This window comes from Sphaeramia orbicularis, chromosome 22 (assembly GCF_902148855.1).
Source record: "Sphaeramia orbicularis chromosome 22, fSphaOr1.1, whole genome shotgun sequence".
Taxonomy (NCBI): Eukaryota; Metazoa; Chordata; class Actinopteri; order Kurtiformes; family Apogonidae; genus Sphaeramia; species Sphaeramia orbicularis.
In genome coordinates, this window is record NC_043978.1 from 25,766,862 (window position 1) to 25,788,501 (window position 21,640).

At 35.7% G+C, this 21,640-nt stretch overlaps 1 protein-coding gene across 1 annotated transcript in view; it reads right to left on the reverse strand.

Annotated features, from left to right (window-relative positions):
• The window catches only part of fancm (FA complementation group M), a 98,231-nt gene that overhangs the window by 37,294 nt on the left and 39,297 nt on the right, over positions 1-21,640 (reverse strand). The window contains 8 exon segments of the mRNA XM_030126059.1: positions 11,378-11,542; positions 13,224-13,369; positions 13,512-13,752; positions 15,181-15,387; positions 17,588-17,787; positions 18,997-19,095; positions 19,921-20,013; positions 20,189-20,321. Of these exon segments, the coding sequence (XP_029981919.1) occupies positions 11,378-11,542; positions 13,224-13,369; positions 13,512-13,752; positions 15,181-15,387; positions 17,588-17,787; positions 18,997-19,095; positions 19,921-20,013; positions 20,189-20,321 (1,284 nt within the window).

Here is a 21,640-nt window from a genome sequence, read left to right on the forward strand (position 1 = left end):
CATGATACACACAGGAGTTAGTACTTGATTGCATAACCATTGTTTTTGATGACTTTTGATGGTCTAATAATTTTTTCTGCAACTCTATGTAGGGCTGGATACACTCATTTAATCAGTACTAAATTAAGGGGCAACATTCATTAAATCTGATTCTGTCAAATTACAGAGAAAAACAACTATTTTCTATCCAAATGTATTGTAAATTTGCAGAAAACCAGCACATTTCCATTACAAACATTATATGAACTAGTAGTTTCATGTTAGTAATAGTTAACTGTCATTGATGGGATGTAAAATAAGTAGTTAATGTGACATGAGGTGAGTTCTAAAGTAAATGCAGTGAGTTTGATTGTAAAACTTTGCTACTTAGATGTATTAAAGCTGGGAGAAAGGGATAAAACAGAATGATCCCTTAATGTACAGAGCTGTAGGTCAGAGTGAGAAAAGAGGAGAGTCTCATATTCTGTGATGTCATTAACCACATCCTGTGTGGGATGAGTCTATTCCACATACCAGAGGTAAAGCAGTATGGAATTCAACTTTTTCTAAAACTGAGTGTTTTCCATCTCAAAATTTTACATAACGTATATCCCTCCAACACTATTTTGTGTCGATTTTATGATGTGGAAGAAATGCATAACTTTTGTCAATCTGAATCTGAATCTACTTTACACCTATTCTTTTTATGTGAACATTGTTCTAATTTTTGGTCAAAAATTGAAAATTATATCATATCTAAAAGTAACAATAAAATAAATATAACATCCCAAAATATAATTACTTATTTTAAACATGATACTAACAATCTAGAATTTATTGTAAATTTATTCATATTATTTGGAACATTTCATATACATAAAAACAAATATACTAAAACACACCCAAATTTTAAAATCTTCTTTAGAATTAGAATTTGAAAATTCTATTAAATTCTTTAGAATTCATATATAATAAAAAAGCACTAACACATTGGCTATTTAGAAACAATTTTTCAATACTGACTGAACTCTCTGTTGCATTTATTTATTTGTATTTGTCAGATTTATTATTTATTCACGTTTTTACTTTTTTTTATTATAATTTGTATTTTATGCTTTGTATTTTTAAATCTATGTATTATTTTCTGAAACTTACATGTCCAAATGCTTTTTCTCTTTTGACATCTTGATATTTGTTTAAAATTTTGTACTGTATACTCAAATGTTGTTAAAAAAAAAAAAAAAAAAAGAGTCTATTTCACATATTGTCCAGCGCTGTGTCTAGGGTTTTGGATAATAACGTACAACCAAAGCTCAGTGCTCGTTATACCTTTTACAACTGACACCTCTCCACATGGCTTTACTGAAGTCAACATTTTTTAACTCTACCAGAGAGCACTCTTATTCTATTTTAATTAACCCATAAAGACTCAAATATCTACCGGTGACCAAAACCATCTAACTGATCTAAACTGTTTAATACTTGTTGATCCATTAATCCTATCAATCCATGTAAATAACTGGTGTAAAATACAGTTTGTCATCTTTTCATGGTCATCAGATATGACCCATTTGGACGTTCAGAGGCTACGTAGTGAAAACACTGTCATCTTCTACAACATTGATTCACCAGTAAAACCCATGGAGTTGGATCAGTGACAGTGGATGGAGACACTAGGTTTATGTTCAGTTAATGATAGATTTTGCTGAAAAAGTCACTTTTTCTTCAGTTTTCTCTGTTTTTGATGTAATAACCTCTGAATTTACTGTGAGCTTGAATGAACACCTACATCACAGGTGTCAAAGGCCCGCCAAAGGGTTCAGTCCGGCCCCTGGGGTGAATTTGTGAAATGCAAAAATTACACTGAAGATATTAACAATCAAGGATGTTAAAATAATTTTAGGTCATTTCAGTCTATAGTGGGTCAGACCAGTAAAATACTATGATAATCTATATCAGGGGTGTCAAACTCATTTTAGTTCAGGGGCGTCAAACTCATTTTAGTTCAGGGGCCATATTCAGCTAAATTTGATCTGAAGTGGGCCGGACCAGTAAAATAACAACATAATAACTTATAAATAATGACAACTCCAAATTTTTGTCTTTGTTTTAGTGTAAAAAAAACCAAAACATTAAATTATGAAAATACTTGCTTTTATAAACTATTCCCAAGAAAAAAATGTGCAATTTTAACAATATTATTCCTCAACTCATCATTTCTACATGTGCATTATAGATCAGATCTACAAAGAGACTAAACACTGAGGAACAGGCAGAAAAACTGTTAGAACTGTGCTTAATTTTCTTTAGACATTTCAGGTTTTTCATATTCAGGTTATTCACATTTTATTGTTACAGGATAGTTTGTAAATGTAAATGTTTTCATAATTTCTTATTTTTTGCACAAAAACAAAGAAAAAAATTTAAGTTGTTAATTCTAGACTTTTTTTTTGGCTTAATTCAAGATTTTTTTTACTTAATTGAAGATTTTTTGCTGAATTTGAGATTTTTTTGGCTCAATTCAAGATTTTTTGCTAAATTTGAGATTTTTGTGGCTTAATTGAAGATTTTTTTACTTAATTGAAGAATTTTTTTTTTATTTAATTCAAGATTTTTTTTTGGCTTAATTCAAGATTTTTTCCTTGATTCAAGTTACTTTTTTTTTTGCTTAACTCAATTCAAGACTGTGGAATTTTTGCACTTGGCAAAAACATCCCAGGGGCCGAACTGGACCCTTTGGCAGGCCACATTTGGCCCCTGGGCCACATGTTTGACACCCCTGATCTATATAATAATGCGCGTTCTGTGTCCGTCTGATGTCCGCTCCATATGTGATCGATGTTGCAGCACAAGAGTGTGTACGGGTACAATGCCACTGTTGCACCACAGGAGGGCGCTATCATACAAGGGCACCACGGGTACAATGCCGCTAGTAACCTATAAATAATGAAAACTGTAAATTTGTCTCTTTGTTTTAGTGTAAAAAAAAAGTAAAATTAACCAAAAATGTTTACATTTACAGACCAGCCTTTTACAAAAAATGTGAACATCTGAAAGTATGTGGAATTTTAATAATATTCTCCCTGTTATTTGATGTTTTGTGTATTTGTAGATCCACTGTGATCTGTAAGTTGTGATTCACATGTTTAAATGATAAACTAAGGCGTAATATTGTAACATTGCACTTATTTTACTAACGAACTTTTAGGTTGTTCATATTTGTTCATGTTATGTTCATGTACAATTGTATGTAAACATTTTCATTACGGAATTCACTTTTTTCACTCAAAAGTTCTTATCCTATTATTTGTATTATTTTACTGAACCGGCCCACTTTATATCATATTAGGCTGTATGTGGTCGATGAACTAAAATGAGTTTGACACCCCTGGTCTTCATAATCACAGCCTGATCACAATCAAGATGTACAAATATATTTGCATCACTTACTAATCAGTATTGCAAAAAGATACGTCCAAAACCATTCCCAAAATGTTTCTTTGGCCATCTTATTACTAGATCTTGCAATCCTCCAAACTTGAAGAAAATTGGATAAAAACTGATAAGCCCAAACCCAATGAGCATGAAAACGTGCACAATTTTATTATTATAAGACAGCAAAATTATTGTATATAATGTTTTGTAACACAATAAATAATTACTACTCAACTACTCAACTCCTGTGTCTTTTTTTAATCACAAAATACACACATCACATTGCTTTTCATTTATTGATCATTTTTGTTTGATTATCAGTTCTTATTTTCAGTATTAAGACAATCAACCATTTTATTATGAAATCCCTTCTTTTACAGCCCTTTAATTGTAATAATAGAATGGGAACCTGTTATTTAAGTATTATTATGACTAAATATGCACAGCTAGACAGATTTTGGTACGCTCCCTGGCTGCAGAAAATTCGGTAACAATGCGGCAAACGCATGTTTACGTCGAACCGCATGTTTTCAATGGCGCGTTGTTCACCAAAAGTCATGTAGCATCCGTGCACCAATATACTTCCATCAATAATATGGCGTATATGCCTTATAGATATATTGTTATAACTTGTTCACAAGTGTTTATTTCCTCCTGTGCCAGGAAGACTTAGTTCCAGATCTAACAGAGATGCGACCATGTGGTAAGCCAGATTTCCATTCCAATCTTGTAGAGCCCGTACACCAAGTAGTGTCCGTACACCATATTCAAAATATGTGGGTCTAATTTTATTGTTTCTGTGAATATATGGAATTTTTCAGCATGCATGCTTTGGACACAACATCTATGCAATAAACAATGCATGATTATCCTGAGTGCTGAAATATTTGTATATCTTTGTAGGCATTAAATATGGAGGCTATTAGGCTGGAGTGTCCGTACACCCAATAATTTCTGATTTGACAGGGGTATAAGCCTGTGAAATTTTTAGTAGACACCATAATACAAAAATATTTTGGACTTAAAAGAGAAATATCAGACAATTAAAATGGCCTGTCTGATTTTTTTGATAGAGCATTATTATTTTTATCTATATGTGCACATTTTCTGGTACCCTTGATTGTGATCAGGCCGACAGTAAATTAAACACAGAAAAAAATACCTGATTTTTATTGTAGAAATGCAAAATAAAGAGGGTGATATTACAAAAATTAGTGATAAATCACTTAAAGGGTAAATATAGAGAAAAATTTGTTTGCAAACTGCCACAAAACTAGCGCTGGGTCTTTATGGGTTAAATGAATTAACTTATATATCATATTATTGCTATACATTTCCTCTGCTAATTGATGACCCAATAAAGCCAGATTTGTGACCCATTTTGGATCCTGATCCTAAGTTTGGGAAACACAGAGCTAGAGCATTGTTTGTCTTAACAGCATTTTGTGGTTGTTTCCCATTCTATGCTATTTATGTTTGTTTCTTACATTAATTCAAGGAACATTTCAAATTCATCGCAGTTGCATTTACCAGTTCACTCACTCAGTCCGTTTCCATAACAACTACATTTACCTTTTATCAAAACACTGACTTTTCCAAGTTTTCCATCTGTTATACTTTGTTGAGATACCGGGAGGCATTTCCATTTAGGTGTTTTTATTCATGAAGTGAAAAAGTAAATAAAAACAGCTGGATGGAAGAGCCAAAACAAGCAGAGAGAGAAAGAGTAAGGACGAAATAAGACACGAAGCAGAGAAAGAGATGGAAATGACTTACAATATACTGCAAGTTGACCTGAACTCCATGACTCCAGGATTTTCAAAGCCTGTTATTATTTTCATACCTATTTACTGGATCGTATTTACATCAGTTACTGCAGAATGTTAATATTGTCCCTATTCCTTTGAGTCTTATTATCTCGGGATCCAATCTGCCTTGCAAAATTTGTGGTTAAACACAAATTCTTCAAGTTCTCAAGTAATTTCATGACCTACATTCATCCATTTGAGGTATGTGAGACGTGAGCTGCCATCTCACATTATAATCCTGTTTTGTTTTTACAGGTGGGCCAAATTTGCTCCTTTTCTAGTGTGGTTAAACCTGAGGTGGGAGGGGGGTGTGTGTGTGAAAGGAATCCACTTATTACCTGAGCTAATAGTCACTTTTATCTAAATCACTGACCCAAATTTAAGGATTTGCACAACTTGGCAATGGCAGAGTCTTATGAGAGAGCATATGGTGAGGTAAGGAGGTTGGGAATATTATTTCAAAACATATCCTTCACCACTGATGCTGTAAAAGATATTTGACAGTGATAAAGGTGTGTTACGTGTTTCGACCGGCAAAGAAAAAGGTAAACAATCTGAAGAAGAGAATAATAGAGAGGTCATTAACTACATTATCTGTTATCTCATATTTATAATCAAATTTACCATAAGGGTAACACACTAAAATATAGAGTTACACTGAATGTGTTTTAAACCTCAAACCAGACACGAAGAAGCTGCGTTCAGCTTCGATGCTCCACATGTCTGGAACAAACTCCCAGAAAACCTCAGATCAGCTGAAACACTCAGTTTATTTAAATCCAGGTTGAGTAGAGTTTTTATTCATCACTTTTTTCTTTTTTTTTTAATTGTATATTTATTTGGAATGGACAGAAAAGTACAGCATGACATCACTTAATCAAAATTAAGAACAAGTGGCATTCCAGTTTTTTTTGGTTTTAGATCAGAAAGAGAGTGACATCCAACGTCCAGACATAAAAGTTCAGAGGAGGATCATCTCAGATCGTGGGTTAGGCTGTGTCAGTTCCTTACAGAATCCACTCTCCTCATAATAATGTAATACAATACAGTGGCGGCTGCTCGTCTTTCAGACAGGGGAAGCTCATTGTCGGCTTACATAAAAAAAAAAAAAAAAAAAAAAGTCAAGTTATTTAAACATAAATTTGGCCCCCTGTTCCTTTTTAAGAAAATGGTCAGTGACCTTATCGTACCAAGTAGGCGTCTTTTCCAGGGACTGGACCAGTGTCCTGTCAATGTCCAGCAGAGCTAGGCTGCTCAGACAGCCTTGGCCCATTGTGTTGCGAGTATAAGACTTCAGCCTTTTTAAACAAGAGATGCTCCTTTCACTCCGACCTAGCCGACAGTTTGATTGATTTAACTATCTACAAAATGATATTAAACTCAAACAAGAAATGATTAAATTATGTAACTGAAACAAGAAAACGCTGAAATTAAGTTAAATTGAAACAAGGAAGTACGAGTGTGTTTTATTTACAGTGCAAGAAATGAACGAGTAATTTCGTAGTGATTTCTCTGATTTCACAGCAGAATGTGCGACGGTATTAAACTGAACTGTGTCAGTGAAGGAGTAGATCTCAAACTAGCTGTCAATCAAACGGGATTCAGCCTTTCGATTGATCCTCCAATCAGCACGTGGGATTCTGGCGTCCAGCCCGGCCGAGCTCCGCCCACAGCTCCATTCACCCCCAGAGACGCCCGGCATCCGGGGGCGGGACAACATCGTGGCATTTATCCAATTACCGTCCAGTTTTGAGCCAATGAAAAAAACTGTTCCACTCAGTCCCATTGAAGCCCAGAGACGCCCGCAGTCTACGGACAAATGCACTGAGCAGAGATGTATGAGAAAACAGCGCAACGGGAATGGAGGAGAAGTGAACAACACTGAGTCTGATGATTTGTGATAAAGCTGATTCTGAACAAACTCATCTTTGAGATGAACGTGTTCTAACACATTTGTAGTCAATGAAATGTCAACACACCCGTACATATTTAACCATTTAATTTTAGGGGAAGCCGGGCTTCCCTAGCAGTCTATGAGAAATCGCCACTGATACAATAACATTAAGAAACGCACTGAGGCAGCAAAGGTGGAGACAATTTTTCACTTAGAGCCCATACTGGCTAAATGCCCAGAACAGACAGAGCCCATGGATGTTCACAGATTCACTTATAGAAGGTTCTGGTACGATTTAAAGTGAAGAGGAAGAGTTAACACATAACTATGTACAAAAATCGCGGGGGGAGACATTGCCTGCTGCTGCTGTCATAAAAGTAGTCGACAATAGCCAGTCACAAAAATAAAATAGGTAAGTTACAAAACAACATTACCAGTGGAATCAAATAAAGTCTGCTCTCGTGGGGGCTATGAATGAGATCCAGTTTTTCCAGATTTGGTAGAATTTGTCTTTTTGGAGTCTTAATTTTTCCATCTTAAATATTTCAAAAGTAATTCCAAACCAGTCATCTAGTGTAGGTTGAGTTGGGCTTAACCATCTTCTTGTAATTGTTTTCTTGCTTAACACCAAAAGTATTCGCAGCAGTTTTATTTCTCTTTTCTGTTTCAGAAAAGGAACATGTCCCAGGTATAGGATATTAAATTTCAAGGGAATTTGGGTGTTAAAGACTACGCTTAAAGACGCCTGGATATCCCTCCAGAAATTTTTTAACTTGGGACAGTCCCAGAAGATATGATAGTGATTAGCAGCAGTCAAGTTTTATTCATCACTTCAGATCTGCACTGATTCTTTTACACTTAAAGTTTTTATCTGTTTTATCTATTTATCTGTTGTTCTTTTTTTTTCTCATGCCTATACTTTTCATTGCTTCCCTGCTGTAATGCTTTTAATGTTTTATGTAAAGCACTCTGAATTGTCTTGTACAGGAAATGTGCTATAAAAATTAACCTGCCTTGCCTTGCTATGCCTAAAAAAGCATACTTTAAAGTTGCAATTTTTTCCTTTCAAGGAGATTTTACGGGTTAATTATAATTAGTGTTATTTCGCTGGAGTGTGATCTTGTCGATTTGATGACCTGGTTGATAGAACTGATCCTTTCAAACCACCAGAAATGTTAGACTGCCAACAACAACCAGCTACGAACACAAAACAAGCTGCTACTAAATCAGCAGGCAAGAAAACAGAAACCAAAGAAGAAAGAAAGACAAGAAACCAATGTAACGTCCACTGTTCAGTCCTGCATGTCCACATACTCTGGTGTTCTGGTTAAGGTTGGCTGAGATAGACTTTGGCTTAAAGGATTTAAAATTTTTGATATTTCAGAGCATTTTATTACAACATATCCTCCCTCTGTTGGTTGATTTAACCTTGAGTATGTTGATGATGTGAGAGTAGAAGGAAGAAAAGGTTTCATTTTAGCTCAAAGGAAGAAAAGGCACCAAGTTCACCGTGTCCTTAAAGTGGCTTTATGTAATATTTCTACTTTCAAATATCAAAAAAACTACCTAAAATCATCAATAGCATTTTTAGAATAAAGAGCTTTGAAGTTCTGCCAAAGACACCAAAGTGTTGGTTTGTAGACACATAAGTGAACATATTTACACTGAGGGTCCGTCTGTCTGCATCTGAAAGTGACCAGATGGGATGAGAACCGCTAAGAAACAACTTTTAGAGTCACAGAGAGTGACAAAGTGATAAAAGCTACAAGCAATGTTCTTCCTTTTCTTTTCGTTAGGAGTTATTTTGTGGCTTGTTTTTTGGGTAGGGTAGCAGTGCACTGGCAGCTTCTACAGCTGGGGTTGGCCTGTCCAATGCACCATCCTTATTTATATTTGGCCGGTCCACTCCGGTCTTTTCTTTAATTATTTTGGGTTTGGTTCTAGCCAAGAAAACCATATCCCGTTTCTATAATGTGTTGAATCAGACCGACGTGTTGAACATAACAAACACTCATAGTGTAGCACAGGTGTGGCAAAACAAACTTGGTGTAGACATCAGTAAAGAGGAGTGGGACATAATCTGGAACCATACAAAAAAAAAAATCTCAGTGTGTAACCGTGCAAGGCTGTTGCAATTCAAAATTCTGCCCCCTGTGCAAATCTCTCCTAATAAAAGACACCAGATGAATAATCAACTTTCACCTCTGTGTTTGAAGTGCAGGTCTACTGTAGCAACCGATACACACTGTGTCTGGTCACGTCTAAAAATTCAGTCCTACTGGGTAGATATTTTATAAGATACGGAAAAGATTCTTGGCGTGTCTTTGAAACTGGACCCTTTATCTCTACTCTTGGGACATCCAAGTCGGGACATTATCGACACCAGCTTGAAAAGACTGTATGATATCCTCGCATGTGCTGCAAGGAAAAATATTTTCATGTCCTGGATAGATGACGAACCTCCCACTAAAACAACTTGGCATAAAATCCTTATGGAATGCTTTCCTATGGACTATTTGACCTGTTTACTTCATTCTTCAAAGGGACAGTTTATGAAAATTTGGACTCCATACCTTTCACGAACTCATCAGTCACTTCCATGCTTTCAGACCTCATCAATGACTGAAAATCTTTGGTGCCTGTTTACAATAAGATCACTACTGGTCTCACCTGTCACTGCTTGATTGTCTGATCTTTGTTTTATCTTCACTATAAGTCCATACTATGTAGTAGTTGCTTTTTCTTGGATTAGTCTACTTTTTTTTTTTCTCTTACTCTGTTTATCTTCCAGCAGCTTCATACTTTTTTTTTTTTGACCGAGTGTTGTACTGAGCCATTTGTTGTTGTAAAAAATGTAATAAAATATAATAAAGATAATTTTAAAAAAAAAGGGGGTTGGTTCTGGTTAATTAAAAACAGCTCATTCAAACAACGTAAAGAAGTTAAAAACAACGAAGAATGAAACAAAAGACATCTAATAAAATAAAAACATGTTTTCTGAATGATACCCTTTTGACTTCTGTGTCCTTTTTAAATATGTTTCACCCTCAGGTTGTAACACTCCTCCAAATCCAAAGATTACGGTTTGCAAATGAGCACTGCAACACAAATATGACCTTTTGGTGGCATGGTCTTTGGTCACGAATCATGAAAATTCAGCCAGGAAGCTAAAGCTCAAACACAAGCGGATCTTTGAGCAAAACAATGGGCCTTAGCAGACCTTCAAAATGTCACTGATGTTGCTTAAGACCAATGAAGTAAACATTTTGGACTGGCCATCACAAAATCCTGACCTTAATCCGAGTGAAAAAAACAGGTTTGTATGAGGAGGGCCAAAAATACTACTGACTCAGTATCACGAGTTCTGAGGGAGGAATGGGCCAAAATTCCTGCAGAGTGTTGTGCTTGTGGAAGGCTACCCGACGATTTTGATTAATATCTCAAAACTCAGGTGTCTGTAAACTTTAAACTTTTGACCCTCTGAAAATCCAGTAAAAAAAAAAAAAAAAAAAAAACTGAAATAAAACAATCTATCTTCTATTGTTCTGAAATGCACATGCATAGAGTGAAATGTAAAATGAAATCCATTTAATCTAACATCAAAATGCGAGTCTGAATGAATATTAACTACAGTCTGTATGAGTGTTTTCTTAAATGTAAGATGGGGAGAGAAAGGAAAATAAAAAGAGGAGTAAAAGCATGGAAACCTTGGTGAATATGAATTAATTAATTTTATACTAAACCACTTTTTTGGCCATGGAGCCTGTTTATCCTGTCAGAAATTTGCCTTGAGGGTGAAAGCGATGAATGTGGTAACTTATCACAGATAACAACTGTATGTTCACATGCAACTCAGCTGACTCCTTTCAGTTTATTTCCTGGTCCATTTATAAACTCTGGTGGACATGGAGGCTGTTGTCTGTCCTTTCTGAAACTGGATCATTAATGGAAACTGTGCAAGTGCAAATATTGTGAATAAGTGTCAAAATGATCAAATTAGCTGGTAGCACACCAAAGAGCACTGATCCCAAAGTAGTACCACCGTAACTTTAAGCTTAATGCCAAACAGGCTCATATGAAAACAGATTATTGAGGACTTATTCTTACATACTTCAACCCCCCATTTATTTATTTATTTATTGATTGTTGATGTGGTATGACTGTTTCTGTGGAGCGCTGACCGCATTTTATATTTTGAACTTCCCCTTGGGGATTAAATAATAAAGTAAATCTAAATCTTAACTTATGTTTTTGCTCTCACCTCATTTTCCTCTTTCATGTGGTCAATAAGCTCCATCACTTTAACAAAGTGGTGGCAGCGAAGGGAATGGTCAGCCTCATGGGTAGGAAGTGGTTTGTGTTGCCAGTGTCTCCACTCCCACAGAGACAGCTCTCTGGACGGTGGTCCGCCTCTGGAGACTTCATCCTTTAACGACATCAAATGATATGATCAAAAATAAATAAAGTATTAAGGGAATGATAAGGCAGGGTTTAATAAGTCAAAATTTTAAAAGACTTTTTTAAAACCAGTGTAAATGCTGTTTATTAGTTCACATCCTGTCAACAATAGGAGGCTTTTTATGGCAGGTTTGGGTTTTACCAGGGTTTCTGCAGCAAATCTAATTTAATGCTTTTTAATGCCCTTTTTAATGCCACTTTAAACAAATGTAATGCCCATGTCCAACTGCAAATACAGTTTTATATATAGTTTTATGACAGTTTACCGTCAACAGGCATTAACCAGATTCTGAATAGTTCCTCCTCCAATCACTTCTGCTGAAACTTGCATTTTCCCCATTTCCTGACATTTGTTAATTTTCCCTCCGCTCTTTCGCCACGGCATGAGCACGCTCACAGTACGTTGCATTCCAAGCATGCGGTGTTGTGACTTGGTGCATCGGCCATAAACAATAGCCAATTAAAGGGTTCCGCCTGTCAGTCATCATACTATACTTCCAATCAAAATTATCAAAAGTTTATATAATCAAAATAAATCGTGAATAACAATGCTTCTTTTCCATCAAGTGTATTTAATTTTTTAATGCCTCTGGACATCCAATTTAATGCTTTTTAATGCCATTGAAGGCCTTACTTTTCACAAAATCTATTTAATGACTATTAATGCTTTTTAATGACCTGCAGAAACCCTGTTTTACTGACTTCCCGTGTGATATTTTTTACTACAAGTTCCTCATTTGTCATCTTTCAGTGTGTCATAGTAAGTGACATTTAGTGACAAAGTAGCAAATTGCAATCAATAATAAATACTCCACCTCACTCTATCTCATGGTGGCCATTAAAAAGCAAAAAAATCCTTTTTAGTACAGACAATACTTTGTCTGACACTAAGCCATAGAAGGGGATGCTAATACATTAATACATTAATAAACTGGATGCCCTGAACAAGAATCATGATTAGAAAATACAAATCTGTTCTGAACTACTGAAGAAAAAACTGGCAGCATAACATACCTGTAGATATAAACAGCCCATTCCAAGATACAACACAATGATTCTTAATTTCCAATAACACAATAATTATTCACATAATTGTCAATACTGCATTACATTTCTGCAGTTAGATCTCCTTAAATCTTCCTGAACCCTTAAGAACCAGCAAAAACCCTCAAAACTTATATTCAAGTTAGCAGCAGTTAATACACAAATGGAAATATTTGAAAAGGAAAATATGAAGCTGTGTCATTTTACAAACACCCTTAAGTAGCGAAATCACAAGAAAAATCCGATTTGCATTGTAACCAGTTAAGAATTCCCTTAAGATGCAGTGACATTAATGCCTCCAGACAATCTGATAATCCACATAAATCTGTCCAAAATATTACAAATACAGCATTTTTTCATACCAGGGTTTATGTTCTCACTTGTTATTTTTTCAAAATTGAAGTATGCTCCATGTTTACGTACAGCTACATGAAAATATCTGCTTTCAGACAGTATTAAATCACAGAGACCTATTAAACCTACATTGTATGTTGGATGTGTTGGATAAAACAGCCTGGATACACACAGCTCACAGTGGCTTTATCCTCATGTGCACTGTCTTCTATTGTTAAGAAATAACGCGAAGGAAATACAGAAGTACAGACCTGTGGTGGCAGATCACTGGGTAGGGACATGAAGTGTGATTGCTTCAGGGTTGGATGAGTTTCATCTTCTCTCAGTTTCATGGTGGAAGCCCACATGGAATATTCTGCACTGCTCAAGAAGCCATCCGACGTACTACCCTGACGAACTGACACGAAACACACACACACACACACACACACACACACACATCAAGATAGATGAAACCCACGTCACATTTCGACTGAAAATGCACTATTTTTCAGCCTTAAAAACAAACCTACTAAATCTACTATGGCCTGGTTACTCACTCATATTCTGAGGGTGGATGAGCGAGGTGCGTCCCTCTGAGGTGGACCGTCGACCTCTGACAGACCGTCTGCTGGTTTCCCGGTGGTCAAACTGACCGCAAGTAATGTGCATCTTATGCAGGGTGGGGTTCACCCCCTCAGGGAGCATGCGAGGACTGTTGGGGTACATGTGGAAGCCATTTTTGTTGCTGGTGATAGATTTATACACACTTCGTTTGTTGCTCTGACTTTGGTTGTAGGTCTGAGGAAAAAGAACATTTGGCACAGGTGGTTTAGTGAATCCATTTAGGACAGTGTTTTTCAACGTGGGGTTGCCTGAAATTCAAATGGGGTCACCTGAAATTTCTAGTAATTAAAAAAATAAAAAGAAAAGCGTACTAATAAACAATATATGGTGAGTTGAGAGAGACAATCACAATCCATAAAAGACATGACAAACTGTGAAGCTGAAACTGAAGCACTGTGGTACTGTTTATCTGTCAAATGTTCATCATGGTCAGTTTGGGACAAACCATTTATAACATAAAGGGAAACCTGCCAATTTCCAGCTTCTGTGTTATGTAATAAAATGTTGTTTGCTAGCTAGCTAAAAAAGTTAGTCAGGTAGCTCATGAAGTCGAGCATAGCAAAGCTCTAGTTTGTCCTCCTGTGAGAAAAAAAAAACGTTGACTGAATTGATGGAGCAGCATGCAGCCAAATTATTATAATACTGAAATAATGAAAAAAGAGGCAGCATCAGGAAAAGGATTTAGACAATCCAACTACTTTAAGGAACTGGATTGTTACACTCCGTCCATCTAAAAAAAAGACAACAACTATTGTTTAACTTATATACCTCCTAAAATGTGAGTTAATACTAGAGGATATCTTCAATTAAGGTTCAGAGTTTTGGTGCAACAGAAAAAGAGGTTTAGAGCAAAAAGTAACAGAGTAAACTGCAAGCTTTATTAATTTTAAGTGAGGTGTTTTTAAGTCATTGTATGGTGAAGTATAGTTTAAACCAGTGTTTTTCAACCTTGGAGTCAGGACACCACGTTGGGTCGCCTGGAATTTCTAGTAATTGATAAAAATAAAAACAAAAACTTACTAATAAAAAATATATGTTGAGTTGAGAGAGACAATCACATACATCAAAGACATGACAAACTGTGAAGCTGAAACTGAAGCACTGTGGTTCTGTTTATCTTTCAAATGTTCATTGTAGTCAGTTTCAGATGCTGCAGCTCTTTCATAATTCATAGTTTGAGTACTTGTTTGTTCAGTATTAATTGTCAGCCTTGTAAATCCAAGCTGGACTGACTGTACATATCCTGACCAAGGAAAATTAAATTCTCACTTTGTGCAGTAATCTACACCTGGCTTTTCTGCCTCTGTCCATAATAATATACATTATACAGACTAAATGTCGTCTAAAATTAACGTTTATTTGCAACAAACTATTACATGATCAAAAACTAATTAATTTTGCCAAAAAAAAAAAAGTCTCGGTTTTGAATGTCTGGGGTTGCCAGAAATTTGTGATGTTAAAATGGGGTCACGAGCCAAAAAAGGTTGGGAACCACTGATTTAGGATAAAAGCTGAATGAGGTGTCACACTGTGTATCCTCAGACGGTTTTCATCTAAGGGTGAAAGGTTTTTTCATCTTGTTTGCGTGGATCAATAACTGACCCTCTCCTCACGACCCTCTGCCAAGATGACGACAATGCGTCCCTGCCGCTTGCGTCCGGTTCGTCCCATTCGCTGCACCAGGCGGATGGGATTCTTCTGCGCATCGAAGCAAACAATTAGATCCACTTCCCCGATATCCAGTCCCTCCTCTCCCACGCAGGTCGACACCAGGGTGTTAAAGCCTCCCTGTCGGAACCTATGCACCACCTGGAAAACAAATGAATAACCATAAAAAGTAACAAAAACTGGATCCGGAAGTGAAGAGATGAAACAGAAATGGCTCATGAACAATACTGTGGCTTTGTACAAAATGGGAAGTTTAATAGACAGTGGTTTTGTAGTTCATATTTGATGTCATATCTTCTTTTACGACAGGGGTGTCAAAATCATTTTAGTTCAGAGGCCACATGCAGCCCAATATGATCTCAAGTGGGCCAGACCAGTAAAATAATAACAGAGTAACCTATAAATGTCAACTCCAAAGAGTGAAAAAAGTAAAATTACAGTATGAAAATGTACAAACTATCACTTAAAAACCGTGAATAACATGAACCTGAAATTTCTTAAGAAAAACAAGTGCAATTTTAACAATATGTTTCAGTTTTTTATGTGCATTACAACTTACAGATCACAGTGGATCAAGAAAGACACAAACATTTAGAAACAGGCCGAATATTGTTAAATTGCACTTACTTCTATTAAGACATTTCAGAATGTTCAGGTTATTCACATTTTTTCTGAAAGGATAGTTTGTAAATGTGAAGTATCTTCATGTAATTTAACTTTTTTGTACAAAAACAAAGAGAAAAATTTGGATTTGCCATTATTTACAGGTTCTGATGATAGTATTTTACTGGTCCAACCCACTTGAGATCGAATTAGGCTGTATATGACTCCTGAACTAAAACGATTTTTACACCCCTGACTGTTAATATCTGTAATTTTTGCATTTCACAAATTCATCCCACTGCCTGGATTAGACTCTTTGGTGGGCCGTGTCAGGCTTTCTGCAGATATCATCAAATCTGATTTAATGCTTTTTATTGCTGTATAGCACAGGTGTCAAGCATGCGGCCCGGGGGCCAAATTTGGCCCGCCAAAGCTTCCATTCTGGCCCGTGGGATGAAAGTGCAAAAATTAACCTGAACAGTCCAGGTTGTCCAAATCATTTTGGTTCAGGTTCCACATACAGATCAATGTGATCTCAAGTGAAAATAACAACAAAATAAACCATAAATAATGACGACAAATTTTCTTTGTGAAAAATTAGGTGGAAAAAATTTAAGAGAAAAAAATAACATTACACTGTGAAAATATTTACATTTACAAAACTATTCTTTCACAATAAAATGCAAATAAACACATAAATAAAAACAAAGATGAACAATCCGAAATGTGCAATTTTAACAATATTCTTCCTGTTACTGATCCACTGTGATCTGTAGTGGTGTTAATATTAAGAGATGTAATATTGTAGAAATTGTTCAAATTTTATTTCCAAACTCCAAAATTTTAACAATATTCTGCCTGTTACCAAATGTTTATGTAACATTGTGTGTAATATACATGTATAAATAATAAGTCAGATATTGTTAAAATTGAACTAATTTTTCAAATGAAATTTCTGTTTTTTCAGGTTATTCAAATCTTTTTTGTAAAATGTAAATATTTTCATAATTTGTTTTTTTTAAACTAAAACAAAAAGAAAAACTTTGATTTGTCATTATTTATAGGTTATTAAGTCATTATTTTACTGGTCTGGCCCGCTCGAGATCAAATTGGGCTAAATATGGCCCCTGAACCAAAATGAGTTTGACACCCCTGCTGTATAGTTTTATGACAGTTTACCGTCGACAGGCTTTAACCAGGTTCTGAATAGTTCCTCCTCCAACCACTTCTGCTGAAACTTGCATTTTCCCATTTTTCTGACAGTTGCTAATATTCCCTTCGCTCTTTCACCACAGCATGAGCACGCTCACAGCACGTTGCATTCCAAGCATCCAGTGCTGTGACTTCATGTATCAACCATAAACAATAGACAATTAAAGGGTTCCGCCTGTCAATCATCACACTATACTTCCGATCAAAATTATTAAATGTTTATATAATAAAAATAAATCGTGAATAACAATGCTTTTTTTCCAACAAGTGTATTTAATTTTTTAATGCCTCTGAACATTGAATTTAATGCTTTTTAATGCCATTTGAGCCTTAATTTTCACAAAATCTATTTAATGACTTAATGCTTTTTAATGACCCGCAGAAACCCTGTGTGTGTTTGACACCCCTGTTTTACACTATGAATCTCAACTTCGCCCATAATACATAAAATTAATAAAAAATAAAATGTTTGAGAACCAAAATAAAACTAAAGCCACTAAACAGAAATCAAAAACTAAATCTCTACCTCCAGCTGTTCCTTTTGCGTGAACCCTTTGACCCCTTTCCCCGCTGATGCTTGGCCCATAAAGGTCATGACCCTTATCAGCGGTACGTGGCGGTTCAACATGGCTGCGATTTCCTGTACGCTCTCGCGGAATGAGGAGAAGATCATCACGCGTGTGCTGACTTCATCAGGTCTGTTTGCAGCAGCAGGACCTGAAGCACCTGGAGACGGAGGCGAAAGAGTCTGGTAATCTCATCCTGCAAATATGATCACCTGTTTTATTGAGATCCTGTTGGAAATATTTGGGATTTTATAGCCTTTCGCCTGCGTTTTCTGCACAGAGCTGACTAGAAGTACTTTTATTTTACATCATGACACCACTGACTGGACCATTCATTTTTTTATTCAGTCATTGTTTACTTACTGTATATTTTGAAGTGATGGCCTCATTTTCAAAATCTATTTAATTTTAATTCTATCCTGAACAGCAAATCAATAAAATACATAAGAAATGGATTACATATGACATAAATGTGATAAAATGAAACGGTTAAAGTTCCATAATTATAGAAATTTGGTAAGTATCTGCAATTTGTTGCAGGTTCTTTGTGAATAAAACTTTATTTTGGAGTCTCAGTACTGCAGCATTAAACTATCATAACCTATCTACACCTGCTAATGATAATTTTCTGTGTCAGTGAATCTTTCAGTTAAACTTTTGGAATAATCAAGAAGTCATTTCATCTAAAAATGTCAGAAAATGGCGAAAAGGTTTTTCCCCAAGCCCATCAAGACACCCTCAATCGTCTTGTTTAATCCTCTAACCACAGATATTCAGTTTGCATCACTAAGGAGGAAAGAAACCAGAAAATATTTACATATAACAAGAAAGAATCTGAGAATTGTAACCTTTATTCCTTAAAAAAAGAACTCAAAATTACTCCATCCTTTTATTGTTTACCACAATAACTATTGATTAACTCTGCAGGTGGTGTTTATTTTTCTAATTCAACTATTATATTATCATCACATTAAAAGACAGTAGACCATTTTCACTACAAATGTGTGCAAATGTACAAAAAAAAAAAATGTTTTCTCTTTGCTGAATTGAAAAGTAGGAATGGAATGATGGGTTTCATTTTAAACCCAGAATAATCAATTAATGTACGAGGGCTGTTCAATAAGTTCATGGCCTCACCCAGAAATACTGGTTGTTATAATACAGGATGTTACATTCTTTCGTGATGGGATAGTGATGCTTGAACATCGATGGACCAAGTGCATTGCTGGAAATGGAGATTATGTTGAAAAATAAAATATAAATTATCAGTCTGTGTTGTTCTGTTCTGGGTGAGGCCATGAACTTATTGAACGGCCCTCGTATGTGTCAATGCATGAAACTGCTTAAACAACAATGGAATCACACTTACTGGCTGATGAGCCCTTAGCCCACTGTCTGAAGTGTTGAACCACCACATCCTCCAGTTTCTCCAGCTTTGGGTGACTGTAAATAAATGGCTCATCTGGACCTACAAGTATTTATCACAAAGGGATTTATTGAAATAGACACTACATTATATTTCAAACTGGTATTTACTATGAAATAATTGATGGTAAAAAACTAAAAGTATTCAGAAAGCAAAACCATTCCCTAATTTAAAAAGTATATTTAGACTAAAAATAAACTATTTAAGGAGTGATATTTTGCTTTTTTTCAATGGAATTATACATTTTAAAACATTTCCCTGTGGTCTACATAAACTGTAAAAGCTCTGATTGGGTCTGAATTCTTCATTAATTCATTTCCCCAGTCCATCTTCAACCCTATTTCTGAGTAACGACACCAGAAAGGTCATTTTGAGCGCTGGCCCTTTAAATGCAAATGAGCTACTTCATGCCCCACCCCCTCCAGGTTGTTGGCTGTGCTGCTCTGTCCCGTTCAGCCACTTGTATTCGTTAATACAACCAACAACTGAACATTTTAGGTAATCGGCTCAAAGTTTGGACATATTTTCAGTTTTTACTACAACCGCTGCTGCTGCCAAACATCAATATTATGTCGTACTCAGAGAAATGTTCGTCGTAAGTCTTGACCTTATATGTGCAAATGTGGTGACGTAACTTGGTATAAAACGTAACGATTTAAACAGGAATTAAAACAGGTTGTAGAAATCCACTCGATTTTTGCCAAAATGAATATAAAGATAACTTTGCGGCACCTGGAGGGTTCAAATTCAAACTTTATGAACTATTAGGGTCCGAATACACAAATAAATGAACCAAAGACTAATAAAAGTGGGTTTAGCAAAATATGACCCCTTTAAAAGATATTGTGTGAATGAGTGTGCAGGTACCGGCAGATGGCTTGACAAACATGGCTTCCATCTCCTGGCACAGGTCCATGAAGGTGGGAGTCCTCTGCAGTTCATTCCTGGCTCTAGACATTTCTGAATCAAAGAACAAAAAAAAAACAAATTTTTGAAATATAGAGTTTCCTGAGGTTGGAAATGTTGCAGTGGGAAGATGGTGAATGATAACAGAATCAATGCTCTGCCCTTTAACCTAGCTACTAAGAGTAAATCACAATAAATGCAGTAAAAGCCTGAAGGTAAGGTGACTGACCTCTGGATCCATCCATGATTCCTTGGATGTAGAAGAAGAGCGATCTGAGGCCCATTTGCATCAGTAGCTCGTAGCCGTGGTACAGGCTGATGCAAAGGGCAAAATCGCCCTCCAGCATTCCCTGCTGTGGACCCTGAACACAACACTTCAATCAGACATTTAGATGCTTTAAATAGCCAAGTTATATCTTTGTCTTACTATGAAATAATTGATGGTAAAAAAAAAAAAAAAAAGTATTCAGAAAGCAAAACCATTCCCTAATTAAAAAGCACATTTAGGCTAAAATTAAACTGTTAAAGGAGTGATATTCAGCTGTTTTTTTAAATGGAATTATGCATTTTAAAACATTTCCCTGTGGTCTACATCAACTGTAAATGCTATGCTTGGGGCTGAATTCTTCATTAATTCAACTCCACAGGTCCATCTTCAACCCTATTTCTGAGTAATGACACCAGAAAGGTCGTTTTGAGCGCTGGCCCTTTAAATGCAAATGAGCCACTTCACGCCCCACCCCCTCCAGGTTGTTGACCGTGCTTCTTCAAACAATTATGTCGTACTCGGAGAAATGTTCGTCAGAAGTCTTGACCTTATATGTGCAAATGTCGTGACGTAACTAGTTATAAAACGTAACAAATTAAGCAGGAATACTAGAAATCCACTTGATTTTTGCCAAAATGAATATAAAGATAGCTTTTCAGCACCTGGAGGGTTCAAATTCAAACTTCTTGAACTATTAGCATCCCCAAATACACAAATAAAGGTACCAAAGACTAATAAAAGTGGGTTTAGCAAAATATGAGCCCTTTAAGGAAGTTCTCACCCTTTTTACAGTATCTGAATTTATGAAAGGAAAAGGAAACAGTGTAAAATCTGTATCCTTTTTGTTACATTACATGGGATCTATTAGAAAAATGCTAACGTTTATGTAAAAGAGGTCATGTAAAAAAAGAAAAAGATCTATAATCCAATAAACAGAGGTATGCCTCTTGTCCAGGGTATTAATTAAATTGAGGTTTGATTAGAAGCCATGGGATCATATGACATAGAAGCTCCTCAAAAACATCCATAATGCTTATCAAAAATAGAAGAGGCACTAAAATCTGATAAAAACAAATGTGTCTCATATGTCCAGTCTAGTAGTAACATATGGCACATTAATCCTTTAATACCTAGAAGTATATCTGTTGCGACTTTTTTCTTCATGTAACCTTTCGTAAGTGATTTATCACCATTTATTATGATGTCCTTTGCATCTATCAGTGAAAATCAGAAATCTTCCTGTATTTACTTTATATGATCATGTAGATATTCATAAGAGATGAGAGTAAATTCAAAGGTTATTATTTTAGAATAGAGAAAACTGGAGAAAAAAGTGACTTTATCAGCAAAGTACATCAATAACTGAAAGTAAAAACAAGCATCTCCATCCACTTTTACTGGTGAATTCGGATT